This window comes from Aphelocoma coerulescens, chromosome 1 (assembly GCF_041296385.1).
Source record: "Aphelocoma coerulescens isolate FSJ_1873_10779 chromosome 1, UR_Acoe_1.0, whole genome shotgun sequence".
NCBI lineage: Eukaryota > Metazoa > Chordata > Aves > Passeriformes > Corvidae > Aphelocoma > Aphelocoma coerulescens.
In genome coordinates this window covers 83085476-83106691 of record NC_091013.1, presented here as the reverse complement: position 1 = coordinate 83106691, position 21216 = coordinate 83085476, and the positions used below count along the sequence as shown (strand labels likewise).

General features: G+C 38.1%; 1 protein-coding gene across 1 annotated transcript; it reads right to left on the bottom strand.

Annotated features, from left to right (window-relative positions):
• Nucleotides 1-469: 469 nt before the first annotated feature.
• Nucleotides 470-21200, bottom strand: MRE11 (MRE11 homolog, double strand break repair nuclease). Its single transcript, XM_069015217.1, has 19 exons — nucleotides 20988-21200; nucleotides 20350-20482; nucleotides 17789-17949; nucleotides 17092-17179; nucleotides 16030-16171; nucleotides 14502-14616; nucleotides 13289-13474; nucleotides 12655-12826; nucleotides 11852-11932; nucleotides 11129-11255; nucleotides 9121-9221; nucleotides 7803-7976; nucleotides 6588-6650; nucleotides 5377-5593; nucleotides 4393-4476; nucleotides 3805-3860; nucleotides 3245-3315; nucleotides 2791-2869; nucleotides 470-1675 (listed from the first exon to the last, which is right to left on the bottom strand). The coding sequence occupies exons 1-19, from the start codon at nucleotides 21005-21007 to the stop codon at nucleotides 1631-1633; spliced, it is 2115 nt and encodes a 704-aa protein (XP_068871318.1). The 5' UTR covers nucleotides 21008-21200; the 3' UTR covers nucleotides 470-1630.
• Between the last annotated feature and the right edge of the window lie 16 nt (nucleotides 21201-21216).

Sequence of the window (21216 nt, the reverse complement as noted above, 5' to 3'; positions counted from 1 at the left end):
CTCCCATGTTGCTGGTGTGCCTTTCTCTGCTTCACAACACCTTTCTGATTTAGTTTGTATTTGAACATGCTCCAATAAGAGCTGTTTAAGCAGCTCACCTACTTGTAGTTGTTCCTGAAGAACAGGCTATGGTAGATTTGGCAGCTTGGCACCTGCTCCTGCCAACTTCACCCTTGCTCCACAATCCCCAGTACCCCGCTGACAGCAAAAGAAGCAGCTGCACAGGAATGTCAGGATTTAGCATGCTGAATCTGTTTCTTGTAAAAGGTATCTGTGACATGATGCAATTTCTTAAGTGAAAGGTAATGTTTGAAATAAAGCTATATGGATGGACCATGAATTCAGGTAATAAAAAAAAGTCATCAAAAGCCCTTGTGCAAGAGTACTCTTAACAGGATAATAATAAAGTAGAAAACAGGCCTGGTGGGAATAAAAGATTATAAGAAGAATATTTATTAAAAGTCAGCTAGACATGCCAAAAAGTTTGGAAGCATTCAAAAAGAGGTAAAATGCCTTTTTTTCTTTTTAAACACACAACAGAGTGTGCTTTTCTCCCTGCCTCCTGCTCCTGGGAACAATCTTTCACTACCATAGCTTTAATGAAATTTTGAGCTTTGCTGAATTTCTGAGCTTTTCTGGGGCAGGGGAACTGAAGTTACATGGGTGAGAAGTGATTTTTCAAAAACTAGCCAGTGTGATCTCTGAGAAATAATGTTGATTTTCTGAGCATCCTACCCCCTCATCTAACCAATCCCATTAATGTTCAGGACAAACACCTCTTTACAGCAGAGTCTTTCTCCACAGTTACAAGTTTTCCCCTGAAGTGAGGGCTGCTATTATTTATCTTCCATACAAGTCAATTTTAACACAAAGCCACTGTGAATTTGACAGCTGACAGAAAAAAAAATTGTGAAAAGGGAGAAAGAGCCTTTGATATGATTCCTATTATTGTTATATACTTGGCTTAAATATTTTCCTAGGATGTGTGTGTAACATCAAAATAGAGAGTCCCCTTTGGTACTTCCTGAATTACAGAGCTGAATCCACTCCCATATACTATGATGTTTAATAACAGTGCAATACTGGGTTTAAGTTCTCTTGGTAGAGTTGAAAGCATTAAGATATTTTACAGCTTCAATACTGAAAACTGTATTCTTGCGTCCAACCATGACTCCGAATTCAGAGTTTTCAACTGTATCCACAGCAAACTGTAAGTACAACTGCCACTGTGCTGAGACTGTGTCCATATTCATATCTGCATACCACTATAAATTTACTTCTCTGCAAAATTCAAACCAAAGAGATGGAGTTTTCTACAAAAGACATAACTCATTTTTATTATCATCTCAAAAAGAAAACAGAGTTTGAGAGTTTTAGAAAGAACTTGCACTTTCAGGCAGTATTTTAAAATATCAGACCCTCTAGTCTAGTGCATCAAGCAAGGTAACAGACATATTATACCAAATTTGGTGCTGCTGGAAAAAAAAAACCAAACCAAACCATTTCACAGAAGTGAAAATAGAAGGCAAGCCATCATTTACAGAGAAATATCATATAGAGAAAGCCTTGCAAACTGCTTTCCATTTTCTTCACAAACTTCCATGGTCTCTCTTGCATAGTGAGCCAGAAATCACTTAGTTCTTCTTGATGTTACAGGGCTTATGAATGGATCATCCTGCAATTTGCAAAGAGATACACGTCACTAAAACCAGCAGGCATTTCAAGTCATAAACAAGTAAAGTCACTTTTAGATGAAACTAGAAAGCCTGGCCATATGATTCCATGCTTTCTGACAGACCTGGTTTTGTTGGTTTTGATATGCAAAGGTCATCTATTGACTTAAAACACCCTGTGACATATGTGCAGAGAATAGAAGTTTATGTCAGTATGACCAGAACAGCTACTCTGGAATAAGTAATAATCTATATTTCAGTTGTTAATAAGCAGCACATATCTCAATAAAATTATGTCCACATACACACTGCACATCATAATTTACTGATATTTGCATGAATCAAAAATACTGTTTCTTTTTGCATATTCAAGCAAACATGTAGTATTTTATTTCGGGTACAAGAAGAGATAGCACAGTGGGGAGAAGGGACAAGAATGTAGTATTTTCTCTGAAGTGGCCAACGTCTGACATTGTTAAGGAATGGATTCTGACCATGCATGTCAGCCTATAAAAACAAACTGCACAATGCTTGACAAAATACAGTGTATTCTATTCAGTGCTAACCTTTGTAAAAATTTCTACTTGTTTACTTGTGGAAGAAACCATTTCCTAGCAGTTCAAAGATATACTGCAAGAACAGACATACTAGACTCGAAGACAGTGTTTTATATTTTTTAAGAAGTGTACTTAGATAATTTACAACAATAAAATGCCCTGGAAAAGAGCTGTTTCTAACTGCAACAACAACAAAAAACCTTCCTTTCTAAAAGAATAAAATATATAATTAAATGAAAGGATATAGCTAAGCACACTAGAAGAGATTGTAATGACTTTCTCTCCCAGGCAGTTCCAGGTCCACATTTCAGTAATGACAATTCACTGAATAAAAATTGAAGGGAAAAAGGATTGGATATTTTCCTGAGGTCCCTTCTAGTCTTATTTTTGATAATTATGCAGGTAGTCTAATTAAAGTTGGTTGCAATAATCTAGCCCTGTTAGTGAAAAAAATAATAAACTCAATTTTACTCTGAAATGATTTATTGAAATAGCCGTAAAACAGTGAGATATAGAAACTTATATGAAATAAAACTAAAAAATAGTACTATACACCATACCTCATCTGACTCAAAATCAACTCCTCTAGATGCTTGGCTTTGTGAACCTCTTTTACTAAGTGAAGACTTAGTTGGCAACCTTGAAACATATGAAGAGAAGAAAAATGGCATCAGCATGTTCTCAGTTACCAGACATTCCAATAACTTCCCCCTTAACTTAAGAGTTGGACCACCAATACACAGAGTAAAAATAAATAGAAATAAGTAAAACAATACAAATTCTTAAAATAACATATTAAAACTAAACCTCTGATCAAGTTTACTTCAATCAGTAATCTAATTTTTTTTGTTACAGAAAGATAACCCACATTAACAAGTAAAAATTTATATAAATTTTCTAAGGAGTGCTATGACTTTCCTAAAAATCTGGTAGTCAATCAGATCCTCGGGCTCTGCTGACTGCCAGTCAGAAATAAGGCACTCATGGTTGCATTCATGAAGCAAACATACTGACCTTTGATTTACTTTGGATGAAGGAGGAACAAAAGAAGTATCTTCTGGATCAGAATCAACATCTATAATATCCTGAAAAAGAAGTGTATTAAGGTCTTCCATGGAATTTATTCTTACAGAGAGAGTGCATAATGCTTCAGTACTATAGCACAGAACCCCTGATTTTTTCCAACTATACACCTATTTAGTTAGAATAATATACATTTGAGAGAGCTCCAGGCTAGAACTGCACAAATTTGCAAATACAGCACAAGTTTATTCTTTACATCTTTGAACCTGCAGAACCCACCAAAACACTCATGTGTTATATACATGATATATATGTGATATATACACCTCGTATCTTAGACTATGGTCACAAATAAAACCTGGCTTTTCTCAGGCAAACACCATAAAAAAAAAAGGATACAAAAGGTCTCCAAATTAACATGCAGAAACTTCATGCTGGAACCGATCGCTTGGGAACATCTGCTGATTTAGGCTAACATTTTTACTGTGCATTTATTTTTCAAATCAACAGTAAAAGACAGCACAACTTCACTCTTACAAGAAGCTGCTTACCTCAGAGTAAGACTGGAATGAATTTAAAGAGTGGTCTGTTTTTGAAGACCTAAAGGCTGGAATAAAACATATGCAATATTTTTTAAATGCTCACACAATTAAATGCAAACAACATTATATAGTTCTTTTTATTTAAGACCTGCCTAGCACGCATTTCCACTGCAAAATACTGTAAAACAAACAAACAAACCAGCCCAAAACATAAATTAAAGTTTACTAACTTGTAAACATCAGTCAAATTTAACTTTTTATCCCCTGAGGAATATTCTGCCTAAAATGTTCTTTCTATACTTATTCCTTAAGAAACTGCACACAATAAAATGCTTCCTATTTCCAGTTCTAGCCAGAAGTTCCTAACACATTTCATTTTACCCCATGACAAAAGAATATTACTATTCTTTTTTTCCTTTTCTTTTTTCTTTCTCTCATCACTGTTAGTTATTCTACTTCATTAGCACTGAAAGAATCTCTCACAGCTGAAATGGACTAATAGGAAAAAAAGGCAATTAAGACACTTCATCATTAAACAAACACCTTCACTACAATTTGAGAGAGCAGATTAGAGTAACAGACAGATCATGGGCCTACCATCCACGATGGACATATTCTTGGCAGGCACAGATACAGGCTTGTAGGATCTGCTGCTAGAAGCTGATTCTTGGCTAGTGGTTCCTGTAGAGATAAACAAAATGCAAATCTGTTCAGCAGTTATTTTTTCTCCTCTTTAGTCTACCATTACTGAGTGGGAAGTCACTTTAAAAAAATCTATATACAATCCTCTTTCCTCCTCACTTTCTCCTTGAATCAAAGGCCTCCTTACATGCAGAAGAACTGCTCTGGGTCAAGTACTCAAAGACAGACACAACCTCTTAACACACAGGGCCCTGCTCTGATGGGATCACAACAGTGTTGGAGTACAGGTTCACAGAACTAGTTTAAAAGCACTAACCAAACCAGACCCAAGATGACAGCCTTTGCTTCAACTCAACGTGCTCTAAGACCTTTGGGCATATTACTGAGACAAGTCAAAGGAGTTATTTATTTATATATATATATACACACAATGAAAGTACATCTATAATGGAAGTACGACTACCACTGTAAAGTGCACAACCACACATAGTCAAGAAGCTATTTAACTCGTTTTGGTTAGGAAACACTCCCCATTGTTTCAGTCACTAGAAACATTAAAGTCTCTTGCAAATTACATTAGGAGAGAGAATCTGTACCTCCTCTTTACACTGATCAAATGCATTACCTTTAGCAATGACAAAGGGCTATCCATGCACTTCATTGCACAGACCATCCCAATAATGCATCTTTTAGGAGTCTACTATGTTTCCATAGCTGGGAGGCAAGATATTTTTCTATTAATGACAGTGAAAAAGACACAACTTAAGCCTTGTAAGGCAGTCAACTGTATGTAATAGGATACCACAAGTATTTGAGAAGAGTTTTTATTCCAGTAGTTCTTAAGCAACAAATTCCCACTTGATGGAAGCATCAGAAGAGTCATCTTTTAAAGAAAAAAGGCCAGGAACTGCAGTACAAAGACTCTGAAGTTTTTCTTACCTCTTCCTCTTCGAGACGAACCTCTTGCTGTTGAATTTTGTCCTCTTGCACCTCTTGCCCTACCTCTTGCCCGACCCCTTCCTCGGCTCAGTGTTGAAGAGAGGCCATCACTTGGATTACCAGTGCCTATCATCTCCATGTCCATGGAATCTTCATCACTGGAGGCTGCGACCAGAACTTCATCCTCAGATCTGTGGGCTCTGGCCCTGATCATTGCCTGAAATGGAACAGTAATTACTACAGGAAAAAGAATCCTAACTCATGACACACACCATTGTTAAATCCTAGTTGTGTACAATAAATATACAATATAACTATAAATAAAAATGTATAGTTCTAAACCAGTGAGGCTTAGAAGACACAAATCCAGTGTTATGGAAGGCAAGGACATCTGTGAAAATGCTGAGTCTATTTAATTAGATGTGTGCATATTCAGTAGTTAGCTAAGCTCTGATAACAGAATGGAACTTGTTAATGTGACACACTGTCAGTGGAGTTTGGTGAACAGCTCAGGTCATCCATCCTGTGTCAGCTGCATACATCTGCTCAGAGCAAGCACCCTAAGGGCTTCACTGACTTGAACTTTACTGATGACAGTGGGTGCTTAAGATAACTAGTTCAGGTGATGATATCCCAGATTAGCAGAACTGAATCTCACCCCAGGTGTCCTTTCTCTCAAAATTTCATTCCAGTCCCACATGACTTACAAAGACAAAGGAGCACCCATGCTATCAGTAGCTGGCAATTCTCCTTGGAAATACATATGCAATCTAGGTATGAGTACCTGGGAGATCTAAGATTTAAGATTGTTGATAAGGACACAGCACCTAAAGGTCTACCAATACTCCCAGTTGGTTCCATTAGTGCCACCCAATACAGTCCATCCACATGTGATGGTGAGATCACAAATAGCTTAAAGCTGAAAGATCTTTCAAAGTCACCTGCCTGGTCTAACCTCAGTTAAAAGCAAAAAATAATGCACATTCAGGTTCACAAATTTGTACAAGAGACCTCAAAAGCCAAATCAAGCAGTAGCTTAGGTACATATTATCCCAAGATTTAAAATAGACTTACAAAGCTTTAAAGGCAGACAGGCACTTTTTGGCAAGGATAATGGTGAAGTAGTGCTGAAGCATTGCTAAATGACTGCATTTATATGCAGAAGTCACGACTCCATTTTTCAGCCTATGTTCAAAATTCAGAGGAATTACCTCACGGACTTCCTTATCCTCTTCTTCAGTATTCTTTTTTCTACTCTCTCTGAATTTTCGCACCTGAATAAAAAAAACAGTTCCTGTCAAAATAACAGTTCATGTCATACAATAATCAAAACACAGTAAGTGCAAAGCTTGAATCACTGAATCATTAAATCAAGCTCATGTGAGAAGAGTGCAAGAATAACTGAACAGTTTGTCTGGGGCCCTTTCATGCTGTCCTATGGTTTAAGAATCTCACATTCTGTTAATAACTCGAGCTACATCACTGGGGTGGAAGAAAGCTCGGGACATGATGGAGATACTGTTTAAGAGAAGAAGAGTATACAACAATTTTGACAATAACAGACGTTGAAATATGAATAACTGGAAAAAGGGAAAGAAGCAAGACAGAAAATAACTATTATGAGAAGAGACAATGTTACAGTACATGTACAACTAAGGAAGCTCAACTTGACAAATATGGAAAAAGCTATGAGGTGTGACAGAAAGAAGGCATTAGTTCTGAAGACAAACAACAACAAAAAATCCACTCTAAAGTGTCACAGAAAGCCTGCAGGTACTGATTGTTTATGGTCTCTTTCAATCCCTCATGAATTAAAGCTATCAGTAAGAAAACAGGTAGATGCAGCCTTCCTCCCCCATCAAATTCTTCTTTAAACAGTGCACAGATAAGCTGAACAACTTCTACAGTGTTGAGTATTACTTAATACATGGGCTTGTGTGGGAGCTCGACGAGATGACAAAAATACCTATCAAAGGTTGCTCAATACACATAAACCAGACCTATCTCTGGGATACCCTGAGCTGTAAGCAGTCAAGCAGTTAGAAGCAAGTAGAGCATCTGAAGGATAAATTTCCTTTGTGCTTGTCCTGTTCTTGTACTCTTCCCCAAGCCAATATAGAAAAGCTATGAAGAGATTTTATCTATCATCTTTCTCACAACAGTGGAAATATGTAGTTTTACATGTATTAGACAGATTTTTTTCTATGTACATGTGTGCAACCTAAACCCCATTTTCAATACACGCTTTGAAATCATATACTTAAAACTTCCTCATAAATTAATTTTTCATTTATTAATTGCAGAAAGTGACTAGAGGCAAGTGTTGCACATGCTCCACACACAGGCAATCTATTAAACCATGTTTGAGCACTGATTTTTCTACTGTCTTCACCTCTCTTGGGCAATCAACACTAACAGAATGTTACCTCCTCATCTATTTTTTCTTCGTCTGCATCGGTGCGACGCTCCTTGAGAAACCTCTGTGTTTTTTCTAGTTGAAATTTCACCAGCTCTTCTATGGCATCTTTTTCCTCTTTGTCCACAAACTCCTGCACTGCTTCTCCCATTCCTCTTTCAGTTAGAAGTGAAAGCTGTACTTTCTTCAGAATTGGGGAAAATAATTTGTTAAGGAGCATTTGCCGTTCGAGAAAGCAAGCAATATTCCAGCTGTTTCAGATAAATACTACATAAAGTTGGTTGCAAAAACAGTAATGTGCATTGAATATTTCAATCAGAGAAAAGCACAACAATAAGCAAATGTTACTTGTCATAAACCAGTTACAACTTTCTTGCTACTAGCATGTCACACCTACTTTACAGAGAATTTTCCAAATTAGTCAAAGCAAAAATCTTTATGAACAGTAAAGAAACTGCAATGCTAGTTAATATCTAAAATAAAAACTTCCATGAAATAATGCTGCCCAGAGGAATAAACTTTCTAGCTATTTTAAAACGTTTAAATAAAATAAGCATAACAAAAGAATATTATTTATGCTGTCCTGATACTGACACCTAGCATGTGTCTAAGGTTAGGCAGGATGATGTAATTTGAAGGATCTTTACCTCAAGAACTCTTGCTCTAAAATTCTTGCTGTTCTGAAATAGCTTCTGCAAGTTATGCTTGATCAACTACATAAAGCATTTGGGCACCTGGCTCACTGATTATTTTTTTATCTCTGAGATGTTACTGCATTGGTATTGGGAAAGGGAAATATACTAGATTTAACAGCAGGGTGGGAAGAAGGCAAATGATTCGGGGTCTCTCTTCCTTCTCCCTGCTCTGCTTTAAATAAAATGTGGAAGTGCACTACAGCTGAGGACACAAACTGCAAAGTAACAAGTGACTCCAAGCCAGCTGGTAATAGTAAATGCTACAATCTCACACTAGCCCTAGAGTAAACTAAGGTAGCTCTTCCCTCAGAGCATGCTGCCTCACATTTTCCTCCTGTACCTGAGTAGGTGACACGTCACTCAGTACAGGGCAGACACTGCACGTTCACACGAAGAGCTACCACCCTCTCAAACCAGCGCTTGCTCACATACCTACACAACCTATACACAACAGTTACTTGTTAGTCTGAGACACACACACTTCATGTGGTAATTCTCAGACAGTTTTACGGGAAGTACATTCACTTCTTGGTGAATGTCAGAGTCTTTTCAGGGCACTCTACTTCCATTAAGAAAAAAAAAAAAAAGATCATATGACATTAAAAAGGGAAATTATAAAAGGTAGAAAAATACCTTCTCTGCTGTCTGGAAATACTGCTTTACAAGGTCTTCCACCCTCAGTGTCATTCCCTCAGCAGGTCTGCTAACCAATTTTCCAAAATTAAGATCAATGTCTAGAATAGGAAAGCACAGTGGCATCATCCACATTTGCAGCTTTTAATTATTAGCATCCCACTGACAATAGCAGAAAAAAAGGTTAATGCAGGCCTCTTAAGAACTGTGGTCCCTTTTATATGTAAAGCTTTTTGTTCTTTTTAGAGTCTATTGATTGGAAACATAGTATTTGTGCAGACAACTCCACCTCTAGCAGATATAAAGAGTTCTTATAACTAACACACATCTGGAATTATATTTTGAACACTATGTTCTGAAGGGTATTATAATTGAACTCTAGAAGATAGAAGAAAATAGAATAGAAGAATAGATAGAAGAAAATCATGGGAGCCATCAAAGCATGAAAATTTTTTATAAGTAACCCATTTACAAGAAAAGAAATTTTCCTCCTCAGCATGCTGACTGATTTTCAATAGAAAATGCTCATAGCTCATCCCCCATTCTCAGGCAGCAAGGTAGGAATGGCAGAAGAATGAGAGGGATAATCATCTAAGGTTAGCACATACCACACAAAGTAACATAAAGTGCCTACAGACTGCTTTAAGATGCTTACCACATGAAAGGACAAAACATTGCTTTGTTTGAGGGGTTATACAAGCAGCCATGACAAAAGAAACAGTAACAACTTCTGAATTCCTGAAGTCTTAACATCACCTGTACTGAACCACAGTGTGCACATGCCATGAAAACACTGAGCCCTCCATTAGCCATTTCCCTTGTACTGGAGGCTATCTAACACGGCAATGCAAAAGCCATGGTATCATTTTTATATTCCCTTCCTGAAGCTGACATGCATGCTAAGTAGGAAAAGTAAAATGTATTGGTGAAACATGGTGACAGATGTGGTAGCTAGTGTGTATTCTGAAAATGGTAATGAGATTATGCAACTATGAAAAGAGAACACCAAAGAAAAATAAACCAAGACCTATACAGTATAATTTTTAAAACACCTCACTAAAAGCAGTTTTTATTCATGAAATAATGTTTTGAACTTTATAGAACTGGCAGTATTCATAAAAACTGTCACGGGAATTAGACAATGCACTTACAATGTACTGATATGAAGCAGTAGAAGTTTTTTAGCACATTGTGTTCCTGTACAAGCTGACTCTTCATTAGCTACTATTACAAATCCAGTATTTGGACAATATCTATTAATCATTTATTAAAAATTCTAGGCACGGTGAGAAATGCTGCAATAGTAACAGCTATTTATGTGTTATAAATTTATTTATTTATATGTTTTGCACAAATATTTGAATAGAAACATACCTAGAAGAGACAAGCCAAGAGCACCTCATACACATGATTAATTAGGGCAAAAAAGTGCCGTCCTACATTTGGACCTTTTTTAAAAATATATGAACATCTCTTAAGCTCATACCCTTCATTACTATTTTAGGGAAAAACAAATGTACTACTACAAAATAAAATTAAAATACAAAGGGTAAAAGAACTATACCCATCTCTTTTCCTTCAGAGTGTCCAAACCAAATAATCTTATTCTAAGAAGTCTCAGGAGTGAGCCACTTAATGTCTTTCATGGTAATTGTCACAAAACCATAGTCTGTGAACCAACAGACCAATCACAGACCCAATTCAGTCTGGCACAGGGGCTATATGTATTACTATAAGCAACTGAGTAAGGTCTGAGGCCAAAGGAAAATGGAACTCTTTAAGAGTAACTGTAAGAAAATGCTGTGCTGAATATCAGAATTTTTTGACAAACCCAGAAACAGAAGAGAAATAATTGTACGATATACACACTTAAATAAGATAATGCATCTTTACTCCTCCTATAACACATTAGGGGGTAGATACCAAGCCTTTGCAAGTGCTGGGCAACAAAATAAAGAAAGAAGAATGAAAACAAAGGCAAGCCAAGGATTGCTTCTTTCATAATCACCTTTTTTCTCTTTTTGTTCACGATGCCTGAAAAACTGTATGATGTCTTTTGGGTTAGCCACCCTGTGCATGTACTTCTGGCTGAAACGATGGACACTGAATGGTTCAAAGCCACCTGCATAATTAACCTAAGAGAGGAAGGACAAATTTAAATATGAAACAAACAGAAACAGAGAAGTCACACAACTCAAAACAAATCTGTTATGCTTCAAAGGAAAAAATTAGAAGAAATAAGTCAACCTAAAACTAATGCCTTACTATGCATTAATAGTTAGCTAATAACAGCTAATAATAACATTAACAGCTAATAACAGCTCATATTTATAACTTGTTCCCAATTTGTTTCATTTACTAGCCTTCACAACGGTTTCTGATTAGGTTAGGAACACACAGAGGATAATTTGATTTTAAAAAAACTTCACAGTAAATTGCCACTTTTGATGCCTTTACTCAGACCAGCAGTGAAGTACACTTATGACCAATCTCATCCTTTACCTTAGAGTACTAGTTACACAGGTAAATGGAAGCATGGTAGGTGATTTCTATTTGCCTGTACACAGCAAAAAAAAAGTATATATTATACAAGATATATATTATAATATATATATTATATATATATATATATATATATATATAAGTATATATTACACAAGAAGCATGACTTTGCTCTGAAACCCTTCACAGTGACCTCTAAAAACAAAGCAATCCAAGCTGAATTTCTTACTCTTAATCTTATGATAGGCTTCTCTGGCTGGCGGGGATTTCCCAAGCGTTCTCTTTCTGCGTTGTCCAGCATCAATTCCACCTGTGACGGAGAATTAGAAATTCAGTTTTATTTTGTTCTCTTACAGATTCCTGAACATTTCAAGTATAACTTAAAATACATCCAGTTGCAAGAGGAGCTATCAAAATAAATCCTTATATAATGTGCTCTCATTCCTGAACACGTATGTAACAGTATCCAGCCAAAAGCCATTAAAAATGACTGAGAAAAACATGACAACGAAAGGCTTATTCTTCAGATACAGTGTAGTCCAGCAGTATCTACACCACTGGTCACTCATATTTTATAGCCATTATGCTTTGCTAAATTTCTAATTCCAGGGAAAAGCAGGAAGAGACTTAAATAAACCTAAGAACTGAGTAATTAATAAACTTGCTTAGTTACTTCTGCCACTTCAGACTGCACGGCCAAGCTCTCAGAGTTTAGGTTCATGTATTTATGCTGGTTCCAAAGTGCACATCCAACACTGCCCCACTCTTAGGCACAAGCTTTTGTACAAAGATGATATGGACACACAAAAAACAGTTCCAGCCTACTTTAGCAGGTCATCCAAATCAAGGAATCTGGAAGCCAAGGCTGCAGAGTGAATGTCATGGAATTAGCTTCCTATGGAAACACTGTCTGAGTTTGTTTTAATATGGGGCAAGACACAAGATTTCTCATCTTCCAGTCTCAAAACCAGTCACAGATCCCATCCCCTGTCCACACACTGTTATCCGTAAACTGTTAGCACCACAAGTTACCTTTTCCATGCAGAACGCCTGTATTGCCTGAGTAACATTAGGATTGTCAGGATTAAAAAGATCTGGATGATCAGCTAGAACAATATCCTCTATATGGAAAGTTCGCACTGTCTCTAGAGCAATCTTCTCCATTTTCATTTTTTTCCCTTTAACATGCAGCAAACCAATGTGTCTAGAAGGAGAAAGGTAACTTACTAGAAGATAAGAGAACTATGGTATAAATATTTGTTTTCAAATTCATGCTTACTTCTCAGGGACAAAATTCCAAAAGCTATAGGAAGATCTGTACTTCAAGGTTGGCCCTACCAAATTTCCATTTTATTATATTTAGATTGTGCTTGTTGCATACACAAGCACCTGCACTCAGCTCCTTGTATTCCAATTTGTCAGGACGTAACTCCTCTTAGCTAAATTCCATTTGCTTCTAATGTTAGATTAAATTGTAAGCAAAGTAAAAGTTATACCAGGCACTCATTCCATCTACTTTGCTACTTTAAGAGTCATACTCTGAAGCTAATCCACACAGTAATACAACTCTTTCCATACTCTATACAAGTATTTTTCTGTTCTCAACACAACACCTGAGACATGTAAGACAAGGGATAAACAAGAACAAAAAGAAAAGCTCACGCACTTCTTCATGGCTTCTCCGGGGGACAGAGATGTCACCACTGAACTTCCTGGCTGAGAAACATAGAAACGTTGCTGTTCATTTTGGAATGGAGCTATTTTGCACTCATGTTCATGACCCCACACAACAAGATCAATAAAGTCATCTAAAAACTGCTCTGGAATGTAGTTGGTAGCTCCATGTTTGCTCCTGTTCAAGAAGAGAAGAGTAATGGATGGGCAAGGGAAGAGTAAAGGAGGAGAAAAACATCAGAGTGATTTAAAATGATATAGGAACTCCAGCAATAATATCGGACATACATGTCAGGTCTTCTTCACATTTATTCCTCACACAGTTGTTTAGTGTTTGGTTAAACAAAAAGGCAACTTACACAGCTCGCTGTTTTACATAGTTCACTGTTTTCTGCTCCCTTCCTTTTATTTGGATCTCTGTTTTCTCCTTACTTGGCTTACAAGACTTCAGGTTTTTTCTATATGAATGCTTTTATAGCACCTCATGGCCATCAGTTTTGGTTGTTTTTTTGTTTTTAAATGGTGGGGTAAAACCCACTGAATTAAACAGACATGGGACATGCCATCCCCAATCCCTTTCTGGAAGACAAGGGAGATGGGGGAGTGAGTTCCTTCAGCCTACTGATGGGCATCAGTACGCAGGGTTATCTGAGCTGTATTTGTTTACATCTGCCTCACCGTTATTTGAACATGAGGACTGCCCTCTTCTTCAGGAAAAATTAGAAGAAAGTATTTGGAAAAGAACTCTGCCTGTTCCTACTACCACTGCTGGGAGAAGCCTGTAGGCAGACCAAACACATTACCTGTCTGCAAAGCACAGCAGTGCAAGGGAACATAGGATTATTGTTGAACTACAGCTCAAACAAACAAGGATAGAAAATACAATATGAAGTTTGATGTTCGCCCAGCTCTAACAAGCAGAAAGGACTTAATTATAAGCATATTACACTACAAACCCTCCACTGCCCCTAACTATAAAAGTTTGGGATGAAATTTCCCAACTCCTCTAACTCATTTATTTCATTTTCCTTTACAATTCTTCTCCAAAAAGAGCTGTAAAACAATGTTTTCACTAGTGAAAATCTTAAGAAACCAGCTATTCACAAGAAGCATGAACTAACACAGCTGGCTTGCTCACCTATCCTTTTCCAGGCAGTTTAATGAAGTAACACAGTAAGTCACTGTCATTCATTCAAGACTGTTACCTATTTTGATGAATCACAAACAAGTTAAACCAACTATCTTCATCTTCCTTTGGTCTCAGCATGGTTACTTGCTTATTGACAAACATACGATACAACCTCTCATCTGGAATAGCTCCTGAAGTGGACAAACAACAAAAAAAAATATTTTTGTGTGGTAAACAAGTCTGTATTTTATACTATTTTTACCAGAAACTCTATCAAAAAAGCCTGAAGAACAAAATATAGTAGCCTTCCAGTACCTAAAGTGGGCTTACAATAAAGCTGGAGAGGGACTTTTCACAAGGGAAAGCAGTGATAGGACAGGGGGGAATGGCTTTAAACTGAAAGAGGATAGATTTAGGTTGGATATCACAAAGAAGTTCTTTACTGTAAGGGTAGTGAGGAACTGGAACAGCTTGCCCAAGAAAGTTGGGTATGTCCCATCCCTGGAAGTCGCTGATTATTTCCTTGATGTAACTATCCTTAGCCAGGCTCATGATGCATATCAATAAATCCCGTACGGAGTGTCCGTAATTTGTATGAGAACAAAAGCTCTCTGAATCAGAGAAAGTCAAAAAGGTTTAAATAATTCTGGCACAAACAAAGACTCATGAACATCTTCATGCAGCAACACTGGTACTTTAGAAAGTTGTTGCATTTCTCAGTAACAATTTTGTTACTGAAAACTTTTATATTGTGATATTAGAACATTCTACTAACTACTAACCCTTCAAACATCTAGCAAGCTTTTAAAGTATATCATTAAACACACAAAATCATGGCAAACTAGGACTTAATTTATAACTATAAAAGTTGCTTGGAATTAAGTGTTTAAGCACTCATAACTGGACAAAACATAAGGGTGAAAAAATAAGATCTTAATAGCTAACTTCTCTAGACAGAAAGCAGTCAAAACCATTCTAAGTAAGAAGTGAGGGTAGAGGGGAATTCAGCGGAGAAAATACAAAGAAACAAAAGTGAAGTTGAAAAATCTATCATAGAACCATTTTAAAGTATGAAAATCTTAAGTTTCTTTAAAGAAACTGAGATTACCCATGGCCAATGTTACTTACGAACCACTTCAGACAGACACGTAAGACATTAGGTTTCTGCTCAGACACCTTATGTTTTTAAATATAACCAAAATATAACCAAAATGGCACATGAACACAGGGTAAGTTTTGCCTAAGTAGGATGAAATAAGCTTAATACACAACAGAGAGAATTTAAGAGGCTGATTGCTCTGACCCGATACACAGGCACTGTCTGTGGTTAACTTAAGCACAGTTCATTTAACACCAATAAAAGTACAAAAATCAAGTTTAGGAAGATTTATCTAAATGAGCAAAAAACCCCCAACCCTGTCAGGCAGTGACACACAGCAGGAGGAGAAACCTGACACTGTCACAGAATTGATATGCTTTAATTTAGATTATGTAGAACTTCATGTTTGTTGCAGCCTTATAAGTTTGTTCCAACTTTATTTAGACCTATTAAATTTCAGTAATACATGAACAGTCTAGTCACAGTCTGGCAGACAAACACTTACCCAAGCCATACAGAGCAATTTTTGTTCTACCCTTACGCAGTAAAATAGGACTAATATCTATTTTCTCCACAGAGGTTGAACGTCCAAAGTGATTCAGCAGTCCTGCACAGCTTAAAATATCCAATGCACACAGTGCATCTGCCTATAACAAATATTAAGAAACAAATATAAAACTTTGAGCAGAACATTTAGTGTTTAATGTCTAAATGAAAGTCTCAAAAGTAAGAGTGAATATCTTTCCTTAAGTAACTTCTGCAGCTGAAAAACCCCATCACATATGCTAGGGGTTTTGTTAGTAGTTGAGTACAGAAGCAAATCCCTTTTCCTTACAAGTCATGCTTCATTTGAACAATGTGCAATTAAATATTAAACCATTCAAAAAAAAAAAGAAAAACCCCACAGAAAAACACCCAAACCAACCCGTCTTTAAACTACTACAAAAATTATCTGGTTAAGCTAACTACCTCATAATAAGTTCAAAGTTAAACTCCTGCTAAAACACTCATCTCCATGATACACTGCTATTTCACATAAAATGCAAAATTATTAATTCAACACATGCAGTTCAATGCTTTCTAAACAGCCTCTTCCGGCTTACTTTCAGTAGCTTGTTTTTAAGCTACCATTTCACTATTATTAGATTATCCTCCTTGAAAATGGATGATGCATATCAATCACATATGCAAAAACCAAAATATCAAAATTCTCCTTCTTTAAGAAAAAAGCTTTCAGTCACTACAGATGGAATGTTTCAGAAACTTTCTGAAAGACTGCCACTTCTTGGCATGAAAAGTCATTCTGTTCTCAATGACAGAAACCTACATAAATTAAGAAATTAAACACAGTTCATATGGATCTCTTAACTTATTTCCATTTGCTTTTTAATGTCACACACTTAACCTGTTGTCACTTATTAACAAAATTCCTAAAGATACACAAAATATTCACAAAGAGTGGAGCAACTGACTAAAACTAGCGTGATCTCCAAGAACTTTATTTCTATACAAGTCTCTCTACTGCTATATCTTTGTAATGCAACAGTACAATTATGATAATAATTACCCCTGTGGGATCATCATGATTGCCATGAATACTAAAAACTGGAATAGAAATGTTGAGATTTTCATCCTGGTAATTCACCCATGGAAACCTGTACAAAAAGAGGAAAAGAAGTTAAACTAGATCTGCAAATTTGTGTATGCTTCTCAATATTCTCCTCAAACTAACTTGATCACAAATAGATCATGGCTGCAGAACAAATGAGAATGAAGTGATTATGAATAAGCCTAAGGTTAGTCTTAAGCATAAGAAGATTCTTACTCACGGACTGGAATGACACTTCCCATGGGGAATAGGGTAGCAAAAAACCCTATTTTTTTAGAACAAGCCATGAAAAGAATTGTACAAAAAACTGTGTGGCAGTAGTGGATTAGGCTGTGCAACCTGTGCTTACACACAGGAAACTCTGCTGGTTTTACCAAAACAACTCATGTGAATTGGTGTACTTGTACTTGCAAAATGGAAACTATATATTACATAAATACATCAAGAATCACAGGACATTCAGAAATTTCTCAAAATATTGTATGCATTCCTTTACAGACTTGGATGTCAGGTGAAGTTATCCTGTAAACTGTCCCACACAGACAGACCTAAAAATTCCAGGTTCCAGTCATGGAGGACATAAATTAAAAATCACAACAAACTCACCCAATACACAAACCAAGCCTTACATGATAATTTATAGTAACATACTTACTTGCTGTGATGAAAATTAACTGCCTGATCACTCAAAATTTCAAACTGAACAGGACGATCACCCATGCAGTATTTTCTTAGTGACTCCAAACAAGAGTGTACTGTTTTTCTGGAGGGTTTGTTGTCATGAAAAAGGTCCCCACCTAATAAAATAAAGTCCACCTGCATGTAACAAAAAGTTTCATTATTTTAATACAACATTTTGTATTACCTTGAAAGACTTCTAAGCAAATTGTTTAAATTATTTCTTCTAGCAAGTTCCACATACTTCCTCATATCTGAGGAAGTATGCTTCTAGCTAAAAGGAATTAGTAGTAGTAGAAACAATACTTAACTTCCTTATTAAAAAAAAATAATTAAATTATTAATTAAAACAAAATCAAACCCAAAAAGACCCATTCATGAAGAGCCATAGGAGAAAACAACTGAGAGTGGTAAAAAAAAAAAGGATCAGTGTACTATTGTAATAAAGGTCTCCAAATTGGCTCCTGAACATTTTTTGACAGGCATGAAAAGCTACTTTATTTTTTCACTGCTGCTCTACCTAGTGGGAAGAAATCAGTAGCTATCACCACATTATTTTGAGAAGGTACTAGTTGCAGTTTCTGCATATATTGCATATATTTAGCTTTTGGAAAAGTATTAGGAAAAAAAACCCTCATCAAAATTACAAAGAATCTGACTAATAAACATCCAGTCCTTAAAAATGGAATCATAGAATCATTTAGGTTGGAAAATACTCTAAGATCATCAAACCCAGGTGTTAACTCAGCACTGCCAAGGCCAACACGAAAGCATGTCCCCAAGTTTTAAATACCTCAAGGGATGGTGAGTCCACCACTTTCCTGGGCAGCCTGTTCCAGTGCTTGACAATCCTTTCAGGGAAAAAATTTTTCCTAATATCCAGTCTAAACCTTTTCTGGTGCAACTTTAGGCCATTTGCTCTAGTCCAATTCCTTGTTCCTTTGGAGAAGAGCTCAACTCCCACCTGGCTACAACCTCCTTTCAGGCAGTTGTAGAGAGCAATACAACTCTGAGCCTTCTTTTCTCCAGGCTTCCTCAGCCACTCCTCATCAGACTTGTGCTCCAGACCCTTCCCCAGCTCTGCTGCCCTTCCCTGGACACGCTCCAGTCCCTCAATGTCCTTCTTGTAGTAGGGGCCCAAAACTGAACACAGGATTCGAGACTGCCAAGTACAGGGGGACAATCACTGCCCTGGTCCTGCTGGCCACACTATTGCTGATCCAGCCCAGGATGCCATTGGCCTTCTTGGCCACCTGGGCACATGCTGGATCATGTTCAACTGCTGTCAACAAACTCAGGCCCCAGAGATGCAGCAGGCTTCCCTAAGAAGTGAATCCAGTCTGCATAGTGGGCCTTCTGTTCCCATTAGAAGGGAGTCTCCTATAACAACCCATCTTTTTTCTTCATGGAAGGAGTTTTGATATTGGGCACAGGCAACTTAACCTCAGCAACACCTCTATGCTAGATGAACCACTGTTCTTGCTCAGTTTCACTTGCAGAGCCTCAAACCTGTTATGCCAGGGCATGTGGAGATGTGGGGCAGTCACGGAGGAGATGCACCTGCTGTTGCCATTGCCCCCTCTCCCTTAATTCAGTGAGTTCATCCAGAGGGAGTGAGGACACGGAATCCCCTGTATCATGTGTCCTGTCTGCCTGTCAGGCCTGCCCCAAGGAATGCAGGGTGTGATTCCAGTAGTCTCTCTCACACACACTCCCTGATAATCCTCAACCGGAGCTGTGTCTGAACAGAGAGCTCCATCTGGGCAGCTCTGTCAGTCGTGGTGGATGCAGAGAAAGGCCATGGGTTTCTGCTGGATAGACACCACTGCTCCCTGGTGGAGCTGGCAGGGCTCAAGGGCCCTTCTTGCACAAAATGTCATGCCACGGCATGTGTGTTTGCCATGTTGGAGGTGCTCCCGCTTGCTGCCACTCCCCAGGAGCTTCTTTCACAGGTAGGGGGGGAGTACTTGGCTGCCACTGCTCCTGACCCCACCCAGGTCCCATCAGCCGCTGCGGGCTCCTGGAAGCTCCCGGCTCCAACTCTCGGCTCCCCCCGACGTTGCCCCGGTTCAGGAAGTCCCCCTGTCCTGTCCACCACACTACAGGATTTTGCTGCCGATTGTGCAGGCACCGGAGCTGCTCGACACCAGAGCTGCCCACTTCAGCGACTCAGCACTGCACAACACTTCAAAAGCTTCTAACAAATCTCTACTGATTTGTCAGACTGTATATCACTACTCTCACTCTCCTCAATTATTTTTCCTCCTTGCAGTGACAAACCCTCTCTAAATACCACTGAAACTGGTGCAGGCAATCCCAAAACACTGTTAATGCTACCAAAGTCACGATTCAGTAAGAATGCTCTAACAGAGAAACAGGCACTCCTTTTACTAAAACAGAAACGAAACTGAATGTAACCAACAGTTCACCCATTTGATTTGGTGTTACTAGAGACTGTACCAGGACTAAGCCTTACAGCTTCTGGCAGATTAGACCATATTTTCCACAGCCCCAGTCCTCCCCTCTCTTAGCACTTACTTCATTTTTTCGAGCGTGGTCCAGGATTTCATTGAAAGTTACAAATGTATCATTTCCACGCACTGGATCCTTCTCCAAATAGCCAAGATGAATATCAGTAGCAACGAGTATTTTGAAGGTATCTTCATCATCTCTGAAGAAGACAGGAAAACTTGTGTCAGAGAGCAATACACATAGGGAATTTCAACACAGTCTTCAATAAGGTACCTTGATCTGTCCAAAGTCGTGAAACGCCGAGATTTGCCATCAAACTCTACCAAGTATCAGTCCTATAAGAGTGCCAAAGCATTTCACTGTTTGTATTGCAAACAGCACATCGCCAAAACAGCCAATTGGAAGATTTGTTTATCCCAGTCATTCTGCTCTCGTAAAGAGCTGCAAGCATTCCCCTGAAATATCTAATTAAAAACGAAAGAATCCTTAGTATGCTTTTCGCTTTAAAAAATACTCGTTGAGCAGTCTAATTCTCTCTTTGTACTGGTAATCTACACGTGTATGAAGGCAAGCATGGCGATCATTAGGACCTGAGGGAAAGCACAACTGATGGTCCCAGCTCTTCTTAACTCACCCCAGACATACACAACACTTGCTGTGTGATGTGCCAGGACGGCACGGAGCTGCAGACAGGGGGAACTTACTGTGAGTTGACGGCGCTCATCCTCGTGCCAAGGCTCCTCAGGGGAAGGCTCTGGCACAGCGCAGTCAGTCAGCTCCTCTCTTCACAGACGGCACGCGAAGCGCAAGAGACAAAACCAGGCACTGGGTCAGCGCAGGGAGCACAATGAAATGCGATCACAGTGAACGATCACGGACCCAGCTCTATCCCCCGCCCCGCTCCCGCCGCTGCTCCGGCCGGGCACCACCCCG

Coding starts and splice junctions, on each gene's coding strand:
- MRE11 (XM_069015217.1), bottom strand. CDS start 21,007: ATGAGCGCCGTCAACTCACA. Junction 17,180..17,788: donor GTTAATTTTCATCACAGCAA/GTAAGTATGTTA, acceptor CTTTTTGTACAG/GTTTCCATGGGTGAATTACC. Junction 14,617..16,029: donor AATTGCTCTGTATGGCTTGG/GTAAGTGTTTGT, acceptor TGTCCACTTCAG/GAGCTATTCCAGATGAGAGG.